The 16,588-nt window shown below is 39.4% G+C and overlaps 2 protein-coding genes across 5 annotated transcripts; one reads left to right on the top strand and one right to left on the bottom strand.

The window, feature by feature from the left end:
- The first annotated feature begins 434 nt into the window (after positions 1 to 434).
- LOC148870707 (Nuclear transport factor 2 (NTF2) family protein) lies at positions 435 to 8,945 on the top strand. Of its 4 annotated transcripts, none has more exons than XM_088971034.1 (4): positions 435 to 656; positions 916 to 1,044; positions 1,432 to 1,609; positions 8,059 to 8,945. In XM_088971034.1, the coding sequence occupies exons 2-4, from the start codon at positions 946 to 948 to the stop codon at positions 8,628 to 8,630; spliced, it is 849 nt and encodes a 282-aa protein (XP_088827160.1). In that variant the 5' UTR covers positions 435 to 656; positions 916 to 945; the 3' UTR covers positions 8,631 to 8,945. The 4 variants fall into 4 exon arrangements, with proteins under 4 accessions (XP_088827160.1, XP_088827162.1, XP_088827159.1 ...); XM_088971036.1 differs by having other exon boundaries at positions 468 to 656; positions 8,054 to 8,945; XM_088971033.1 differs by having other exon boundaries at positions 468 to 656; positions 906 to 1,044.
- A 3,436-nt stretch (positions 8,946 to 12,381) lies between these two features.
- On the bottom strand, positions 12,382 to 15,726 carry LOC148870706 (uncharacterized). The gene is made up of 2 exons (XM_088973869.1): positions 13,106 to 15,726; positions 12,382 to 13,011 (listed from the first exon to the last, which is right to left on the bottom strand). Exons 1-2 carry the CDS (start codon positions 15,599 to 15,601, stop codon positions 12,724 to 12,726), a joined length of 2,784 nt encoding a protein of 927 aa, XP_088829995.1. The 5' UTR covers positions 15,602 to 15,726; the 3' UTR covers positions 12,382 to 12,723.
- Positions 15,727 to 16,588: the final 862 nt, after the last annotated feature.

Genomic DNA, 16,588 nt, shown 5'->3' with positions numbered 1-16,588 from the left:
TATAAAACACCTCTCAAGAAACGACGTTGATTTAAACATGGTATTGATCCATAAGGGGTTTTTGGGCATGGAGATATGGGCAGTTGGGAATTTTGTTTTTCACAAATAAAGAAACAGCTTCCACACTGACTAACAAAATATCAGTATATTTTTTGTGATTCGACGGTTGGTTTTGTTTTGAAAAACAAAATCACACACATTGACAAGAACCTGCCTGCATTAGCTGCAGCACTTGATGATGGATGTGGTAGGAGCTGTTTAACGTATAATGATGCCCCACATCAGCCACCATTAGTGTATCTAAATATCCGAGTTAGGGGGCTGCTGATTTGATCTCATCTAATCTGCACTCCCTTAAATATTTTTCCCCCACTCGTTATTGGGCCTCATGTTCTGGGCTTTTCTTGGTTAGGTCCAAGTCCGAGTCGCCCGACAAGCTTAATAGGTTGTTGTGCCTGTTCTTCCCTGGTCCATCTACACATCATTTCTGAAGTTTCAGTCCAAATTGGTGGCCTCTCAAGGCTCAACTAACATGGGGCCTCACCCATTTAATCTTTCCTGCCGCCGATAATCTTCTACTCTAGCAAAATGCCCAAAAGAGAATCTGAGAATCTGAGCAGCACGGAGGCTTGAGCAGTGTTCGAAATCCATTACTGGTGTCTGCTTAGCCCTAACCCTACTTCTTCGCTTGTTCTCAGCTAATTTCTTTTCGTTTTTTTTTTTGACTATTGTTCAACAATTATCCTTCTAGTTTTAATAGTTTAATTATTCACGCATTTTTGCTTTCTTGTTTTTAGTTTCTAGACTAGATATCAATGTGTTTCATCTAATGGTTTCTATTCTTATTTCTACATATATTTCTTCTGCGTTTCCCTTCTTACTGCTCATTTATTTTTTGTTTTTAGTCTTTTGCAGTTCATGGTTTCCTAATTTTCGTAGTAAACCATGGCGATTCCGAACGTCTCTGCACTTTCACCGAATTCTCGTCTTTCTTCTAGTCCCCTGCAGCTTTCGACACATTACTTGTCCAGATTATGCAGCAACGTAAGTTCTCTATATTTCCCCCCTTTCGCGACAATTTCTAATCCCCCATCCGCCCCCTGCGTGCGCACTTAAAACTTCTATTCTTTCTTTATTTTTTGGGGGTTTCTGGCTCATTTATTAGTTTTAATATCCATACATTCACCAATTAGTAGTTTATTGTCTAATCGTGGGTTCAGTAGATTTTACTCCGCATCTGATGTGGGGCTTTCTGTGGTTTATATTGCCGTAATGGTTAATGAGCTAATTCAGTAGTTTATTCTCAACTGAGAGTTTTCTTTTCTTTATTAAATTTAATTGGAAAAATGGCCTACTTAAGATTCCCTTATTATTATGTATATATGTTTATTTCGAGGTTTTATTTTCTAGACATGTATTTTTGATATCCAGGAATTCAATACGCCATGCTCGTTCATGAATAATTCTGGACCCTTTAGGCACCAAACTCGGCCTTTCTCTAAACAATGCAATGCAGTGTCAACAATCTCTTCTGGAGGTCGAGGAGTGTTCTGGTGCAAGCCGGATCATCATCTTCCCAGCCTGCGATCAAATGCTGGTACCGAAGTAAGTAAGTATTCTTCCCTTTGTTTCTTTGAATTTGCTCTTAAGATATTCAGTACACTTTTAAACATGTTCAAAGCAAGATATGAATGACAAGTAACAATCAGACTTCTCTATGGATCTTCTATACGTAATACAGATAAAGATAATCTTTTGTACATAATCTAATTCCTCTTCTAAATTCAGTGTAGGCTTTTTCAGTCTATTGCTTTCTGCATTGTCAATGGTCACCTGTGTTTCTTCTGCTGTTTTAGATTTAACAGTTCCTTAAGTTACGATTATGAGAGGTCTAATGAAGGAGCTAATGAGCCAAATATATGGTTTTCTAATTCTTATGTATTTATCGAAAATAATTGGTTCTTGAACAAGCTTTCAACGTCTGCCAGGGGGGTAGTCACCTACCACCAAATAAAGAGAAGTGCTCCCAAATCAAGCTCTTTTTTTGTTTGAAGGAGACCACCTCCTTGGTCCACATTGTAATCAGCCCCTGCTCCCAAGGAGCTACAACCTTTTTCATATGATCAACAAGTAACATTTGCCAACAATCTTTTCCATCTGTTTTCCCACATACACGATAACTAGTAACAAGCAACAAAAGAGATTTTATTTTTTTAAGTTAGTAGACCGTTACAAATATATAAAGAACTATTGGCAAAAAACCATAAGTATAAAAAGGCACATGCTTGCCTTGAAACTCAGCCTAGTGACATTGTGTGGGTGCCTTTTGGTTCAAGTGAGATCAAAATGCATCTCGCCTGTTAAAGCACTGGGTGTTGCATGTAGTGGTTCATGAAGCTGTAGATGGTAATGGGGGTTCTATTGTGTCCAAACTCCAAAATTGGCTTGTACAGTACCTTATGTTTCTCCAAATCTTGTCAAATTTTTTTTATGCAGCCCATCATATCCTTTGGGATGTCTTTCTTTTGAACTTTATGCCCATCTCAAATAATAAAATCATTTTATGTGACATATCCAAAAAAAAACAAAAAACAAAAAATTGATCTCTCTCACATAATGACCTTCAAGTCCTGTACCATTGTTTTTTTCTTTGAATTCCTGTACCATTGTTTCCCATATGAAAATGCACTGTTGTGAATTTTTTCTTTTTTTTATTTAGATAGTGGGGTTACTAGTTATTGCTTAGTGCATTGGTAAGATCCTAGGCTTAACAAGCATGAGAATGCAGATTTTAGTTTGAGAGCAGCCACTCTGTGCAAAGCATAAGGTTTGTATTCAATCCACACCTCTCAAGACCCCAGATAACTAGGACCAACATTGAACAACCGTTAGATGGTAAGGATCTCTTAGTCATTTTATAGGTTATCTATGTGGTCCGTTCTAGGGGTGGTCATGGTTCGGTTAACCGAACCGTCGGGTATTTTTTCAAACCGAACTGATCAGTTTTTTAAATACCCAAACCGAAACCGAACTGATGCAACTGGTTAACCGCGGTTCAGTTTTTTTATGCACTTAAAATAAAAAAATTTAAAACTGTCGGTGGACCGGTGGTTGCTGTTGGTGCCAACCATCTGTTACTCTCCTGTTTATTTGCGAGAACTGTTTAGCTGGCTAACCCCCTAAATTTCAGATCTGCTGGTTTTAGGCCTTTACAAATTACAAGTTGGGTGCTGGATCTCTAACTTATTTGGTGATGCAAGATACACACCCGATCATCGCCGTCATCTACTGGGAGCTTTGGAGGGTTAGAAATGACCTCATTTTTAAAGGGGGAACATCATAGCTCAGTTCAGATCCTGCATCGAGCGCTTGAGAAGAGAGATGAGAGAGAGGTTTTTGTCGGCTGTCGCGGTGAGAGCTTGAGAGGTGGCTCCTGGCAGAGCCGTAGAGAGGAGAGATGAGAGAGAGAGAAGAGAGATACAAAGATGGTGTTGTGTTGGTGCTTGCTTGCCGGCGAGGCGCCGACCAGCATGCCGCTTGGTGTTGGTGGTTGGTGCGGGCTGTGCGACGGAGATGACATGTGAGAAGCCGAGAAGAGAAGTAGAGAACTAAGAACTGGGTTTCGAATTTGAAGTTGAAGAGACAAAGTGAGAACTGAGAGAAAAAGAGAAAGGCTGAACGTTTAGATTTTCGAAGAGACAGACTAGCAGTCACCAGTCTGGCAGTCAGCAATTTGAGACTTTTAGCCTTTTTCTTGGAACTTTTCAATTCGATTTTCAAAAATAAAATAAAATATATATTATTGTATATATATTGGTCGGTTCGGTTTACTGCTGTTTTTTTTTTTTAAATGGTTAACCTAAACCGAACCGGAACTGTTGGTTTTTTAAGAATATCGAACCAAAACCGAACCGACCGGTTATATTAACCGATTTTTCGGTTCGGTTTCAGTCGGTTTTCTCGGTCAGTTCGGTTTTTCGGTTTTTTTTGCTCACCCCTAGTCCGTTCTAATCATCTAATTTGTATATTATAGTTAAAATTTTAATAATTAATTCAATTAGTTAAGGATTTTTGAGTTTGAGTCAAAGTATGATAATTGCATTAGTGTAATTTTCTACATGAAAAGACATGGGAGAATAAACAAATTGAGTTTGTTTGAGTTCTTATAGCTTATTCTAAGAGCATTGAGTGATTACATCTATCTATCTTTCTATTGCAAGCACCTATTAAGCCATAGGCATTCTTGAAGTATTTCCTGTTTTATTCATTTTCACCTCTTTGTGTCAAACCATCTCTGATTGCTCTCATATTTGGTAACTCTCCATAGATCTTAATCCCATTTTGTCCTTCCAAATTTCATCTAAAATCATAGTCTCTACAATTTTGGTAATTTTTCTTATGGAGGCAAATTTTGGTCATTTTGTTGATAGCTTGTTAAAAATGCTTTTGAATTAAATCCCTCATATTAAATATCATTATAAAGTTTCATTGAAAATGCCACCCAATTGGCTTTCTAACCCCTCTCAACTCTTCCCTTTAGTCTTAAAATCATATAGGTAGCTTCACTAACAATGAAAAGAAAATACAGTAACAACAAAAAACACCACTAACAACACGGACCAAACACAACCAACAACGACTAATACATATCCTCTCTCAACAACTGCAGCCAGGACCTGCCCTGCGCAGATTGGACAAAACTCTAAACAAAAAACTTCACCAACAGGACCATGCCTAGCGAAAAACTGAGCAACCATATTGCTAGACTTTGACACAAATGACACACGACATGAGACTCCTTCCAACAATTTCAAAATATCTTTGATAACAAACCAAGAGCTCTTTTCACAGTGCCCTGACACTTTACCAAGACAAGACACTAAAAGCTTACAATAGCTTTCAGTAATAATTCTTCTAAAGCCCTTTCCTCTTGCAAGCAAAACACATTATCTCATGGCCTAGGATTCAGAAAACTGAGCTGATATAGCAGGTAATGGACCTCCTTTTATAATAACCAAAGCACCCACATGATCACGAAAAACAACCCCAAAGGATACTCTTCTTTCTTTCAAAAAACAACCTTCAATATTGGCCTTCAATCACCCTGAGCTTGTAGATAGGGTTGTATGTGTTCATTTTATTTCCTTTAATCTTTGGAGGGTCTTATTGTATTGCAATAGGATGTATATAGGCTTTCTTGTTATTTGCCTACCATAAGGGGCATTTATGTAAATGTGTGTATCTTGCCCTATTTAATAAAACATGCTCTTTAGGAGTGGGGCTATTCTATTGAATACACCTTCCAAATTCTTCTTTGTTACTACATACATGAAACCCTATATGGGTAACAGATCTAGGTGAAATTCATTTTACCTTCTTTGGGCTTTGGCTGCCATCAGGCAATGATTTTTATCTGATAACACCTTATACACTTGCCACTGACCTGTTTACAAAAACAATAGAAGCTCAAGGGTCTGGGTTAGAGTTAAAAACAAAATTGGCATCAGTGCTATGGTCCTATATCACCACAATTCTGTTGTTGAAACTTGTGGATGTAAGAAAGTAGGTTGTAGACATATCTCTATTTGTGCTTGTGCAGAGGTCATGCTATCTTCCTGTGTTATTCCAACTTTATCAGATGTCTCTGAAGGGGCACATATCAATGTTGCTGACTCTCTACTTCCGGTCTTAGACTGCATGAAGTTCAGGACCCAATACTTGTTTGCAAGCCTCATTAACAACATTGTGCAAATGATTTAATGGTTTTGGCATGACTAGGTTGATTTGTAGTTTCCATCGTCATAATGTTTTTTTTTTTTGATTAGTACATCGACATAATGTATTGTCTATACAACTTTATGCACATGATGCCTAAATCAACCTCTTCATGGGCAATTCTCCTGCTTTCATATAATTGGAATCACCTTTTGTTGCCACCCAAGTATCTGATTTTCCACACTAACAAATCAAGGCATAGAAACAAGTCTTGACCACCATTTGATCTGATGTGTTCAGAGATGTCAAAGCATCATCCCACTTAAAGTCTTAATCAAAAAAATTGTAATAGACTGGCTAGACTCAATAGGGAATTTCAGATGGGTGTGTGCTTGGTGTCTATTTATAATTTGTCCCGACTCCTGAGAAATCTATTTCTCATTTCATAAAATCTCACTTTCTTAAGTCCTGATCCAAAAATACTAATATCTCATAGTGGTAGAGGATGAACTTTCTCTAGATGAAAAGATGATATAGTTGTATTTTGAATGCAAAAGCTGAACTGTAGACTGACAAATCTAAGCCCTCTGATTTAAATATCTTGTTGCTTATACTTCATTTCATTCTCATTATATACATGAAGGGTTCTGAAGACTTTACATTTTCCTTTTGTATGTTCAAAATGCTGCTTCATTGAAAGATACTTAACAATAATTACACTACAAGTCTGCAATAATAAATTTTCTTTAGAAAGTGAAGTTAAAATCAGAAAATAGATTTCCAACAAAATGGTTCTACAAGAAAACATTTCTTTTTGATGTTCCCAGAGGATGTTTTGATTCCTTTTGTATTTTCACCTAGAGGTGTAAAGTTGAAAGCAAGAAACAGAGGAAAAAGAAAATAGATTTTGGAAAGAGTATTTCAATGTTAAAGAGTACTTGTCTTTGGTGCTAGTGCCAGTACTGAGAAATATTATATAGCTCTGGGATCTTGCGCAAGGAGGGGTGTAGTTTTGATTGTGCAACATCCAAACTTCTAACTGATATTAACAGTGGTTTTGTCAGTTATGTGGACTATGTTGGTCCATCTTCTACCAAAATACAGGATGCATAATTGCAACCTTGGTTGTGTAACACCTACAGATTTACAGTGTTTATCAGTACCCGTACCAAGAAGCATATTTCTGTACCATAGGATTTGGGTTTTAAGAAGTTAGGTACTTTTTCAAGAAAGATTATCTTCTTCTCCAAAGGAAAGTCCTGATCAAAACTTCTCAAATCTGTGTCAACATGACCTGTGAATCTAGAAAATAATGGAGAAGGCAGAATCATGTCCTGAATAACAATCAAAAAACAAAAAATAATCGTGTCCTGAGTAGAAATAGAGTAACTTATCACATGTCAAAATAGGATTTTTGGTCTTACAAGTTAAAACACAATATGATTCAAAGTGAGAAGTAGACACAAAAACCTCTTGAAGAAAGACAGGAAAGTGTGAAAGTTAACCATTGCCATCTACTCAGGTCTGAATGGTGTGGGAAACTCTCTGAGGGCTGAAATAATGGCTGTGTTGGGAGGCTTCCAAAGGGCTAAAGAGCTGCATATTCATAACTACTAATTAACGGGGACTAAAAGTTAGTTATTGAGTGGCTGCAAAAGGAAGAGGAGGCTGGATGGTGGAACTATATTAATGAGAGGAATAAATGGCTGTCTCAAGGAATGGAAATCAATGTGCAATGGTGAAAAGGAATGCTAACTCTTTTGCTGATACTTTCGCAAAACAGGGGGTGGGAAGGGATCATTTGTTTTGGGCTGTTTTGTAATCTTGTGTTCATGTTATCTGGGTGGGGGAGAGCTAAGAAAGATTTTCTCTCCCTCTAACCTCTTTGTACATCTTTTTTTTTTAATATTATGAATAAAAAAAAAAACTGCATGAGAGTTAACCTTGCTATATGGTGAAAATAACGTGTTCAACCATATCCCAATTGACCAAGTTTGAAAGGATATGGTTCATGATTTTGAGTCCATCATACCAGGTATTGATGGTAAATTAGGAAAACATTCTATGTTACTGATCAAAAAAAAAAAAAAAAAGATGACATTCTATCCTGCTGTATGCATTGTAATACATATACGATTCAAATAGAAAATTGCACATTGTGCTGGTATCTGTTACTTCCTGTCAAAATTGTGACCTACCAAATAGATTGCTTGTATTTCTAAATCAGTACACATGTAATCCTATTATCCTAGCAACCATCCTCTTGGTTGCTGACCATCATGTAGTTTTTCACTTTTCCTTGCTCCACCATTACAGTTCTAATTCTGCTCTTATTCAGTGCAGTACTCCATGGCCGAACTCGCTCACATTCATGGAGACCCTCCCAAGTTAAAAGTGGGGATTCAGAGGGAACTTTAAGCAGCGAAGGCATTGTTCTGGATGAGCAAACCTTAGAGCGGGACTTGCAAATAGCCATCAAGGAGGAGGACTATGCCCAAGCAGCAAAAATAAGAGATAGCCTTCGGCTTCTCCACGAGGATAGCAGGGCCTCAGTTCTAGCAGCAAATGCGCGGTTCTACAATTCATTCAGAACTGGAGATCTGGCTACAATGCAATCCCTCTGGGCAAAGGGGGAGCATGTCTGCTGCGTACACCCTGGTGTGTCTGGAATATCTGGTTATGATCTTGTCATGGGGAGCTGGGAATTTGTGTGGGCAGATTATGAATTCCCACTTGAGATCGAGCTGAAAAATGTTCAAGTTCATGTTAGAGGTGATGTTGGGTATGTAACATGCACAGAAGTAGTTAAGACGAAAGGTAGCAATTGGGGTAAACAGTTTGCCACGAATGTGTTTGAGAGGATTGATGGTCGTTGGTTTATTTGTATCCACCATGCATCACATATTGATTTGTGAGACATAAAATATAAGCTATGCCACGTGATAAGTGCCTTGAGTGCCAAATCTATACAGTAGATATGTGGGAAGGGAGTCTGTCTTGGATTTCTGAGATTATACCTGAGGATGGTTACCTCTTTGAAGTATGGGTCAGCGTAGCTAGAGGATGTGCTCTATTTCTAGGAGAGGAAATACTACTATAAAAAAAACTTTAATCGTGGTACATTTTGTATTTCTGTAAGTTTCTTATAATAACCTTGCAAATATTTGTAGTGATATATTAATCTGATATTTCTTATTATCAACAATATGAATATGTAATGTTTATGCTTATATGTCCCTGTAGTTTGGACTTGTAATCTCCTAGTCAGGATCTAACCCTGCATTGATATTGATGTCATGCTTATTGCCCAACAATGGTTGCTACCCTAATTGCCCACTAGTGGGAAAATAACGTTGAAGGTATGGTCCATGGTTCTTTGGATGCCACGACTCTCCTTTTTGACTGGTCTAATCCTCAGATCGAGGGATGCATGCAAACACTATTCCTACTTTTTCTAACAATTGACTAATACTTTCTTATCACCATTGTTCATCAATGGAAGGATTAAAAAGACTATTTTGCCCATCATTCTTCTTTAAATTTTCAAAATGAAACTTTTGACACCTTTCTTAGATTACCGAGGTTTATCTCCATATTGATATCTCTCTTAGAAAATTTTATACGACTGACTAGTAAAAAAAATCATTAGAATAATCTTTGATCAACAAAAATGATGAATCATAAGCAAAAATGCGAGCCAGGTTAGGTATCTATTAATCTTTGAGTTTGGGGCCTATTTCGGCCCTTTTGGTTTGATCAGATGATGCTAATAGGCATATAGATGGAACTATTGGCTTTAGATGTGTTTTTTGGGAATGACAACGGTAGAACTAGTAGCTTTAGATTGCTGAAGTCTAAACCATCGAAAGCCACCCATCGATGGCATACGCAGTGGGGTGGAATATTCTAGTTCATGCCCAATTGCTTCGCTAATTCAGGTGATTGGGAAAGCCAAGTATATTTCTCTAAGAGTCCAATGACCCCTCGTTTTTGAGTGCTCCGACTTCTTTGATTAGGGCTCGGATTGAGAAAACGTTGGTGACCTCTATGCGTAGTGTTAAAGGCCATCAATGAGCGTCTTCTGCTCTATTTCTGATGATGTGCAATCTGGCAGCTCCCTGACTGGTTGATGACTCAGAAGCTGATTTGGATGGTTCCCTTGTCTAGGCCGAGTTGTGTTGGGCCGAGTTGGAGATGTCCGAGCTATATAACGGAGAGCTGTGTAATTTTTTGAGAGACCTGCAGGGAAACAATCATAGCCGAGTTGTGTTGGGCCGAGCTATATAACGAAGAACTGTGTAATTTTTTGAGAGACCAACAGAAAAACAATATTAGTTGAGCTATGTTGGGCTAAGTTAGAAATGACTGAGATGTTTTGTTCTACAAGAGAGACGGAGTTAGAGTGCCCAGGTGTCTTTACCTAGGGAGGGCACTCCAATGCTTAAGTCAAAGAGTGTTTTGAAAGTATTTTAGAAAGTGAGAGAGCTTGAGAGCTTGTAATCGCCCATAGCTTCTCTTAGAAAATTGTCTTTATACAGGTGCGAGGGATTAAAGACCTCTTGTAACGGGTCCCATCTTCTCACGAAGCCGTTTTCGCATAGTTAGCTAAGTTATTACATCGGTTACTTGATCTGTGCGGGCGTTACGGCTCGCCCGAATAACTCTGGCGCGGGTAGGTCAGCCTAACGGTCGAGCATTTTTACTCTGGAGAACTTAGTCTTGATAACAGATCTGTGTAATAGGTCGGCAAGCACACCTTGTAGGTCATCATTTATACCTTACTTAGCTCAGCCGATCTCCAAAGGAGGTCACTCCTCAAGTGGAGTTTCTTTAGGTCGGCCATGTCGAGGTGCTTTAGGTCAGCCATGGGTGAGGTGCTACTAGCCAACCTACTGGGGTGATCTGCTTACTCAATGTTGAGGTGTTACATGGATGCCATGTGTCTCTAGAGGTAGGTCTCCAGGTCTCTAGTAGGTCTTCGGAGGTAGGTCTCTAGGTCTCTAGTAGGTCTTTGGAGGTAGGTCTTTAGGTCTCCAATGGTCTCTAGAGGTAGGTCTCTAGTAGGTCGGCGAAGGTAGGTCGCCAGGTCTCTAGTAGGTTTATGGAGGTAAGGTCTCCAATAGGTTTCTGGAGGTAGGTTGTCAGGTCTCCAGTAGGTCTTTGGAGGTAGGTTTCCATCATTTTTGCTAAGGCAAGTCATCACCTACGTGCTGTTGGGGGTGTCATCAAGCTGTTTTGAGATGCCACGTGTCATGATGTCAATGGAGGGCCAAATCTACCCTCATCAATTCCCATCTAGGATCAGAGGTAACTCCTTAGTTCGACGTCAGAGTATCCGCCGATGAGCTAGATACTGAACTAGCTAAGATTGAGTGGGACTTGCCAACGAAACGACGACGATTGGTGATAAACCCCTTAGTTATCACTAGTCTCCTCTGCAGCTCTATTAGCATCGACTGACTGTGTTCTGTTTTGCGCTCTCATGTTGTTCTTATTATTTGAGTGACTGTGAGAGAGTGATGTGTGCTTTGTTGTTATTGCAACACCAATATCACACTCAACCAAACCCAAACCCCACTTGTGATCGTCTGTAGAAGGAATCTAGGCCAAGAGATTGGCATGTCTGATTTGTGAACCCACAACCCTTGTTATCTGAAACTCTAAATCTATTTGCATCCCAACTGGATCTTTGCAAGAACAGCTAAGATTAGAGATAATGCAAACCATTTCCCTCAATGCCATTCAAAATGTTGTTTATCCGCCGACAAGCTAGATATTGAACCAACTACAATGAAACAAGACAGATCGTTGACAATTGGCGAGTTCCACAATTGGTGATAAACCCCTTAGTTCGATGGCGATTTCTTCAGAGCCCATGAAGAAATCATCGTTTATTCGTCGACAAGCTAGATATTGAGCCAGCTACAATGAAATAAGACAGATCACCGCTTTTTGCCCGTTCACGTTCACTCTAGTGAAGGTTTCACCATTCACCGTTCACTTAGAATGTCCGAGAATTGAAAACAATTGGGAGAGAGAGAGAGAGAGAGGGGGGGGGGGGATGAATAAAATGGTTGCCGCCAAGCCAAAGAGAGGGTGAAGAGCAACATTTGGACCCTCTGAAGCTACTCGTCGCCGAGCAAGATGCCTGGACCCCCTTTTTTTCCTCTCTTTCTTTGAGGTTCAATGTCTGCTGGAAGTGCTTGTTCATTCTTTCGCTTTTTGTAATCTTTTATTTGTTTTTACTTTTTCTTTTTCTTTCACGCTTCACATGGGGATAAGAGAGAGAAAGATGAGCAACATTGGGGTGAACTAGTGGGTAGAGGTTAAAGGGTTTTTTTAGGAATGGAGGTGGGAAGGGTATTTTCAGAATTTTTGGTAAATATACTAATCACAATAATATCATATGTAACAGAAAGTTAAGGGATATTAACGGTAAGGATAGACTTAATCAATTGTCTGAAACAATAGGGGTAGCATTAGTTAATTTTAAAATAGTAAGGGTACACTTGGTCAATTAGCTAAACCATAAGGGCAATTTAAGAAATTTACCCTTAAAGAAATTAATAGAAATTTCCAAAAATTGTGAATACTCACCACAAACATGTTTCAAAAGAACTGATGAGATGTACCTATGCATTTTGCTTTGGTTCCTTTTAGGAAAAGTGAAAATACAATATGGACAATTTTTTTTATTATGTTGGGCTTAAAATGCACATTTGTATTGAATACAAACACTATTTCCTGCATACAAGGGAGTAGCTCGTCCCTCTACCCATAACCCCACCAACCCTAGTGATAGCAAGATTTGATCCCAAGCCTCCCCTACAACCAATACAAAAAGGACTGGTTGCAGAGTGCCTTCTTGTTCAATAATTTATGCATCGAGTCTGCAGAGGTCAATACTACCAAATACATAGATAAGACCCCTTATTAAGTGGTTCACTTCCTGCCCCATGCATATCCGATATAACTAAAAATGATGGACCTAAAGATAGTTCCTATGACCTAGACCCTCCCAACTGGAGATAGGGGCGGGTATGAGACATATTTTCCAGGTTCAGCTCTCGCAGGAGCTTTTATTCTGTCGTTTTCTAACGACACGGACTCATATAAAGTTTTTGCTTCATACAGATTATTTGCTTCAGCAAGGTTGTAATGCTTCCTATAGTTTAGGACTGCTATACAGATAGAGAATGCTTGTAGCAACGAGATTGAGCCATTGAAATCAATTGAGTAGATTCCTTTCTTGAATGATGCCAAGCTGAAGACGGGCCTCTTCTGTTGAGCTCTTCCCTGAGTAAAAGGGGGGAAAGATTGTCAGTTAACAGGATGTGCACAAAAGAGTTTGTACTAATGCAGGACTTCCAGTTCCAAACAAAATTTGTACCTGAACAAAAAGATCAAATCGATCTGGTGTGGGAGAAGCTTCAGATGAACTTAACTTATTGCACTGATTTTCATTGGCTAGTATATTGAGTTTGCAACCCATATCCCAACCTCCACAGTCGCATGATCCACCTGATTTCCATCTGTCAATAAGAGGTGAAGGTACTCCTGTACTAGACAAACCATGAACACCACTTGGAAGTATGACTACTGCACTAGGAAGGCTTTGAGTTCCAACAGTAGACCCATTCTGTATGTGTCCACCAGAGTTGCATGACCATGTATCTTCTGGGAAAGGATTGGCAAAACCAGTATCTGAGCCATCCTCATCAATGCTTTGCTGTCCATTTCTTAAATATCCTGTGCCTTCTTTTGGTACTTTGACAACAATAGCAGCGAGTTCACTGTTTGGTTGGAGGTCAGGGGTTCCCTGATCTGTGTGTCTCAGTTCTACACCAAACAAGACAAACTCATTCACCAAAAAATGATCCTTGGAATCATGTGTGGTCAACTTAGGACTATGAGAGGTGGAAACCTTCATTTGACCAACAACATTTGAGACATAACCATGACTTTTACCTTTACTTCCTTGATTTATCCATCCCCCACTCTTCTTCTTAGTTTCACTAATGGAATAGAATGTATAATTCCAGCTAAATTCATCCTTCACAGATGAATATACTTTTTTCATTGTGGCGGCTAGAACGTCACTATTGTTGTCAACTGCAAATGTAAACAAAGGGTGTCCATTCTTAATTGTGATGTGTAAAAGAGCTTGCATTGTTGATGCCAGAAGTTTCTCCTTCTGATGTGAATCATCGGCATTGGATGGGCCACAATTTGAGAAAGTAAGGTTTCTTTTCACTGACTGAAGAGTAGTAGAATCCAATGGTCCACCAGATGATCTAGAAACCCTCCGTGTTGATGATGATGATTCTAATGATTGAGAAAATTGAAGACGGTTTGCTGACTTGGGCTTCAGTAGTGGGTCCAGTAGCCTTCTCAATGGGCTGGACCTGCCTCTGCTATTAGTATTTGTTTTATCTCTATTTGGATTATCTGAACAAACAGAAGCATCTGATCTCACTGGGCCAGACTTTGCAGTGATGTATGTTGGGCTCAACTGTGGTACAACTGAACCCTCTTTATAACTGAAACTTCTTATCATCCGACCAGTGCTGGGCTGATTACTAGGAGATGGATATCTTACTTTAGAAGCTGCCGCTTTTGCTGATTGTGAACCCAGTTTATCAGAAGGTTCAATAACAACTGAATGTGCAGGATTTGTGGTTGACTTGTTTCTCTCTGCATCTTCATTTTTGGATTGCCGTTTTTCTCTTCCATGTGAACTTGGAAGCAAAGGAAATGCTTGAGAGGGAACTCTTGTAACCTGGTAATCAACAGAATGTGGTAACTTCATATCCGATTGTTTGCTAGTTTCAACTCCACAAGGAAGTGGGCAAGAGTGTGGGATGTCAGAGTAGAGCTCTGCAAAGTGAACCTCCTTTTCAGGAGAAAAACTCTTGCGACCTGCTTCTGTTGGTAATGTAGACCAAGATTGCTGGTAGATCCCTGAGCAACTACTGGAGCCTTTAGGGAAAAGGACTATGATGTTTTTGGGGCTGCCAGGGCTGTGCTGGTCAGGATGATCGAGGCCCAGTGCAGGCAACTGCTCTGTTCTATTTTCAAACTCACCATCTGGAGCCTTCAACTTTCCCTTTGAACATAAAGGGACCTCACAATCTTTCAAATTTAATGATGAAACCCACCTTACTGGAGTGATCTTTGGATCTAAATCTTTCCTCTTACTCTTTTCTAGGTTAGTCTCGAAATAGATCCTGCCAAAAGGCAGACCAGTTCTAGGAAGCTTTTGCTGCCCAGCTGAGGTATTCTGAGAGAGAGCTTTGAATCTTTGAAGGCCCACGGAATTTGCTCCATAGGATTTCAAACATTGAGAATGGCCATGTGTGGAAGATGAATTCTGAGAACACAGGGAAGGGGATTGCACCCTTTGATGAGCAGGAGAGCTATTGCAAATTCTGCCGTCTAAGGATTCAACAGTTGAGAGAGATGAGGAAGTGTTACTAGTGGATGTTGAACTTCCCTCAGGGCCACACTTTTGGTTAAACTTCCATTTTTCTAGACGCCTCCAGTCAAGAACTCCAAAATTCAAAGCCTTCTCTTGGAGGTTTTCTCCCCTCTCTATGTGTTGTAGATAGCAAGGCAAATTTGACATATGTTTGACAAGCTCGTCATGTTCAATTGCCTTTCTGTCACTCCCTTGTTTTTGTGGATTCCTGGAAGTTTTAGGTAGGACGAAGGTCTCACCTTCTCTATCTCCCTTTGCTTCCTCAATGTTTGACCGACTGCTAGACTGTTCAGCTTTCAACCTGTCTTGAAGGTCTAGACTTCTGTTCTCTTCAGGTGACAAGACCTCCTTTACGGTTCTTGACATCTGATCATTCTGATGATGCCTTGAACTTGTTTTCATCTCCATATTGTATACCCTTAGACTTTCTCAGTACACTCCACATTACTTGATTTACCATAGAGGTATGTGCATTTTGTAGATAAGAAGCAAAACAGAGTGCAATCTATCAAAACCGGGAAAATGTGTCTCTGCTAACAATTGAATTCTATAACCCTCATACAAATCGATATACAGTGCAAAACTATATTGAAAAGGTTTAGTGGAAAGAATGCAAAAAAAGTCCACAGTGTTAAAACATTTCTATTACAAGCACCTAGGCAATGCAAATCATTCCAATCATAAGGTTAAAAAACCTTAGAATCCTAAAATAGTCACACTGTTCAAGGCTCTATCTACGGTGTATAATATGTCTACTTAAGTAGGATTCTTTCAACACTATATCAACTGTATAGACCATGATTGTCATATGTTCAAGACAAGGAGCTCAGCTGGAGTTTCTAACTGTTCATTCAGCCAATTCTTCTCATTTACTGGGTGAGTTGATTATATGATTGGATGTGAAATTCTGCATTTTGGAACATATACAGTGCAATTTTACATTTCCAAGGAGAGACATTGCAATGATTGATTTCATTTCCGTTAAGAAGGTAATAGATGATGCCTTAATAGTGGACTAACCTGTATTCCACGGGCACTACTTCTTGAGAAGTCAAGGAGTATGCCTTATGTTTAAGCGGGCTAAAAGTGGTAGTACTTGAGTTTCATTAAACTCAAGATAATGTGGCTAAATTTTTGTTGACAGTTCTTGGAATTGGTCTTCTCCTGACGAAAGCAAGCATGCTCACCCATGAGTTAAACTCCTGAATACCCCCTAAAGTTGCGAACCGTTCAGCAAACTAATGGCCAACTTAAACTTATCCCCCCCCCCCTCGGCTTTGTTTTGGAAAATAGGGAAGAGAGAAAAGGAAACGAAAAGGGCGATCAAGTAGACCTGGGAAACTGCCAACCACTGGTGAAGACATCAGATGTTAGAATTAGAACGTTTCGCTGATT

Source organism: Nelumbo lutea, chromosome 2, assembly GCF_056320005.1.
Source record: "Nelumbo lutea isolate HS-2025 chromosome 2, American lotus-T2T, whole genome shotgun sequence".
In the NCBI taxonomy this organism is placed as follows: domain Eukaryota; kingdom Viridiplantae; phylum Streptophyta; class Magnoliopsida; order Proteales; family Nelumbonaceae; genus Nelumbo; species Nelumbo lutea.
Note: the sequence above shows the minus strand (reverse complement) of the source record. Positions and strands in the feature narration are given on the sequence as shown.

Coding starts and splice junctions, on each gene's coding strand:
- LOC148870707 (XM_088971034.1), top strand. CDS start 946: ATGGCGATTCCGAACGTCTCTGCACTTTCACCGAATTCTCGTCTTTCT. Junction 1,045..1,431: donor TGTCCAGATTATGCAGCAAC/GTAAGTTCTCTA, acceptor TTTGATATCCAG/GAATTCAATACGCCATGCTC. Junction 1,610..8,058: donor AAATGCTGGTACCGAAGTAA/GTAAGTATTCTT, acceptor TATTCAGTGCAG/TACTCCATGGCCGAACTCGC.
- LOC148870706 (XM_088973869.1), bottom strand. CDS start 15,601: ATGGAGATGAAAACAAGTTCAAGGCATCATCAGAATGATCAGATGTCA. Junction 13,012..13,105: donor GATTTGATCTTTTTGTTCAG/GTACAAATTTTG, acceptor CCTTTTACTCAG/GGAAGAGCTCAACAGAAGAG.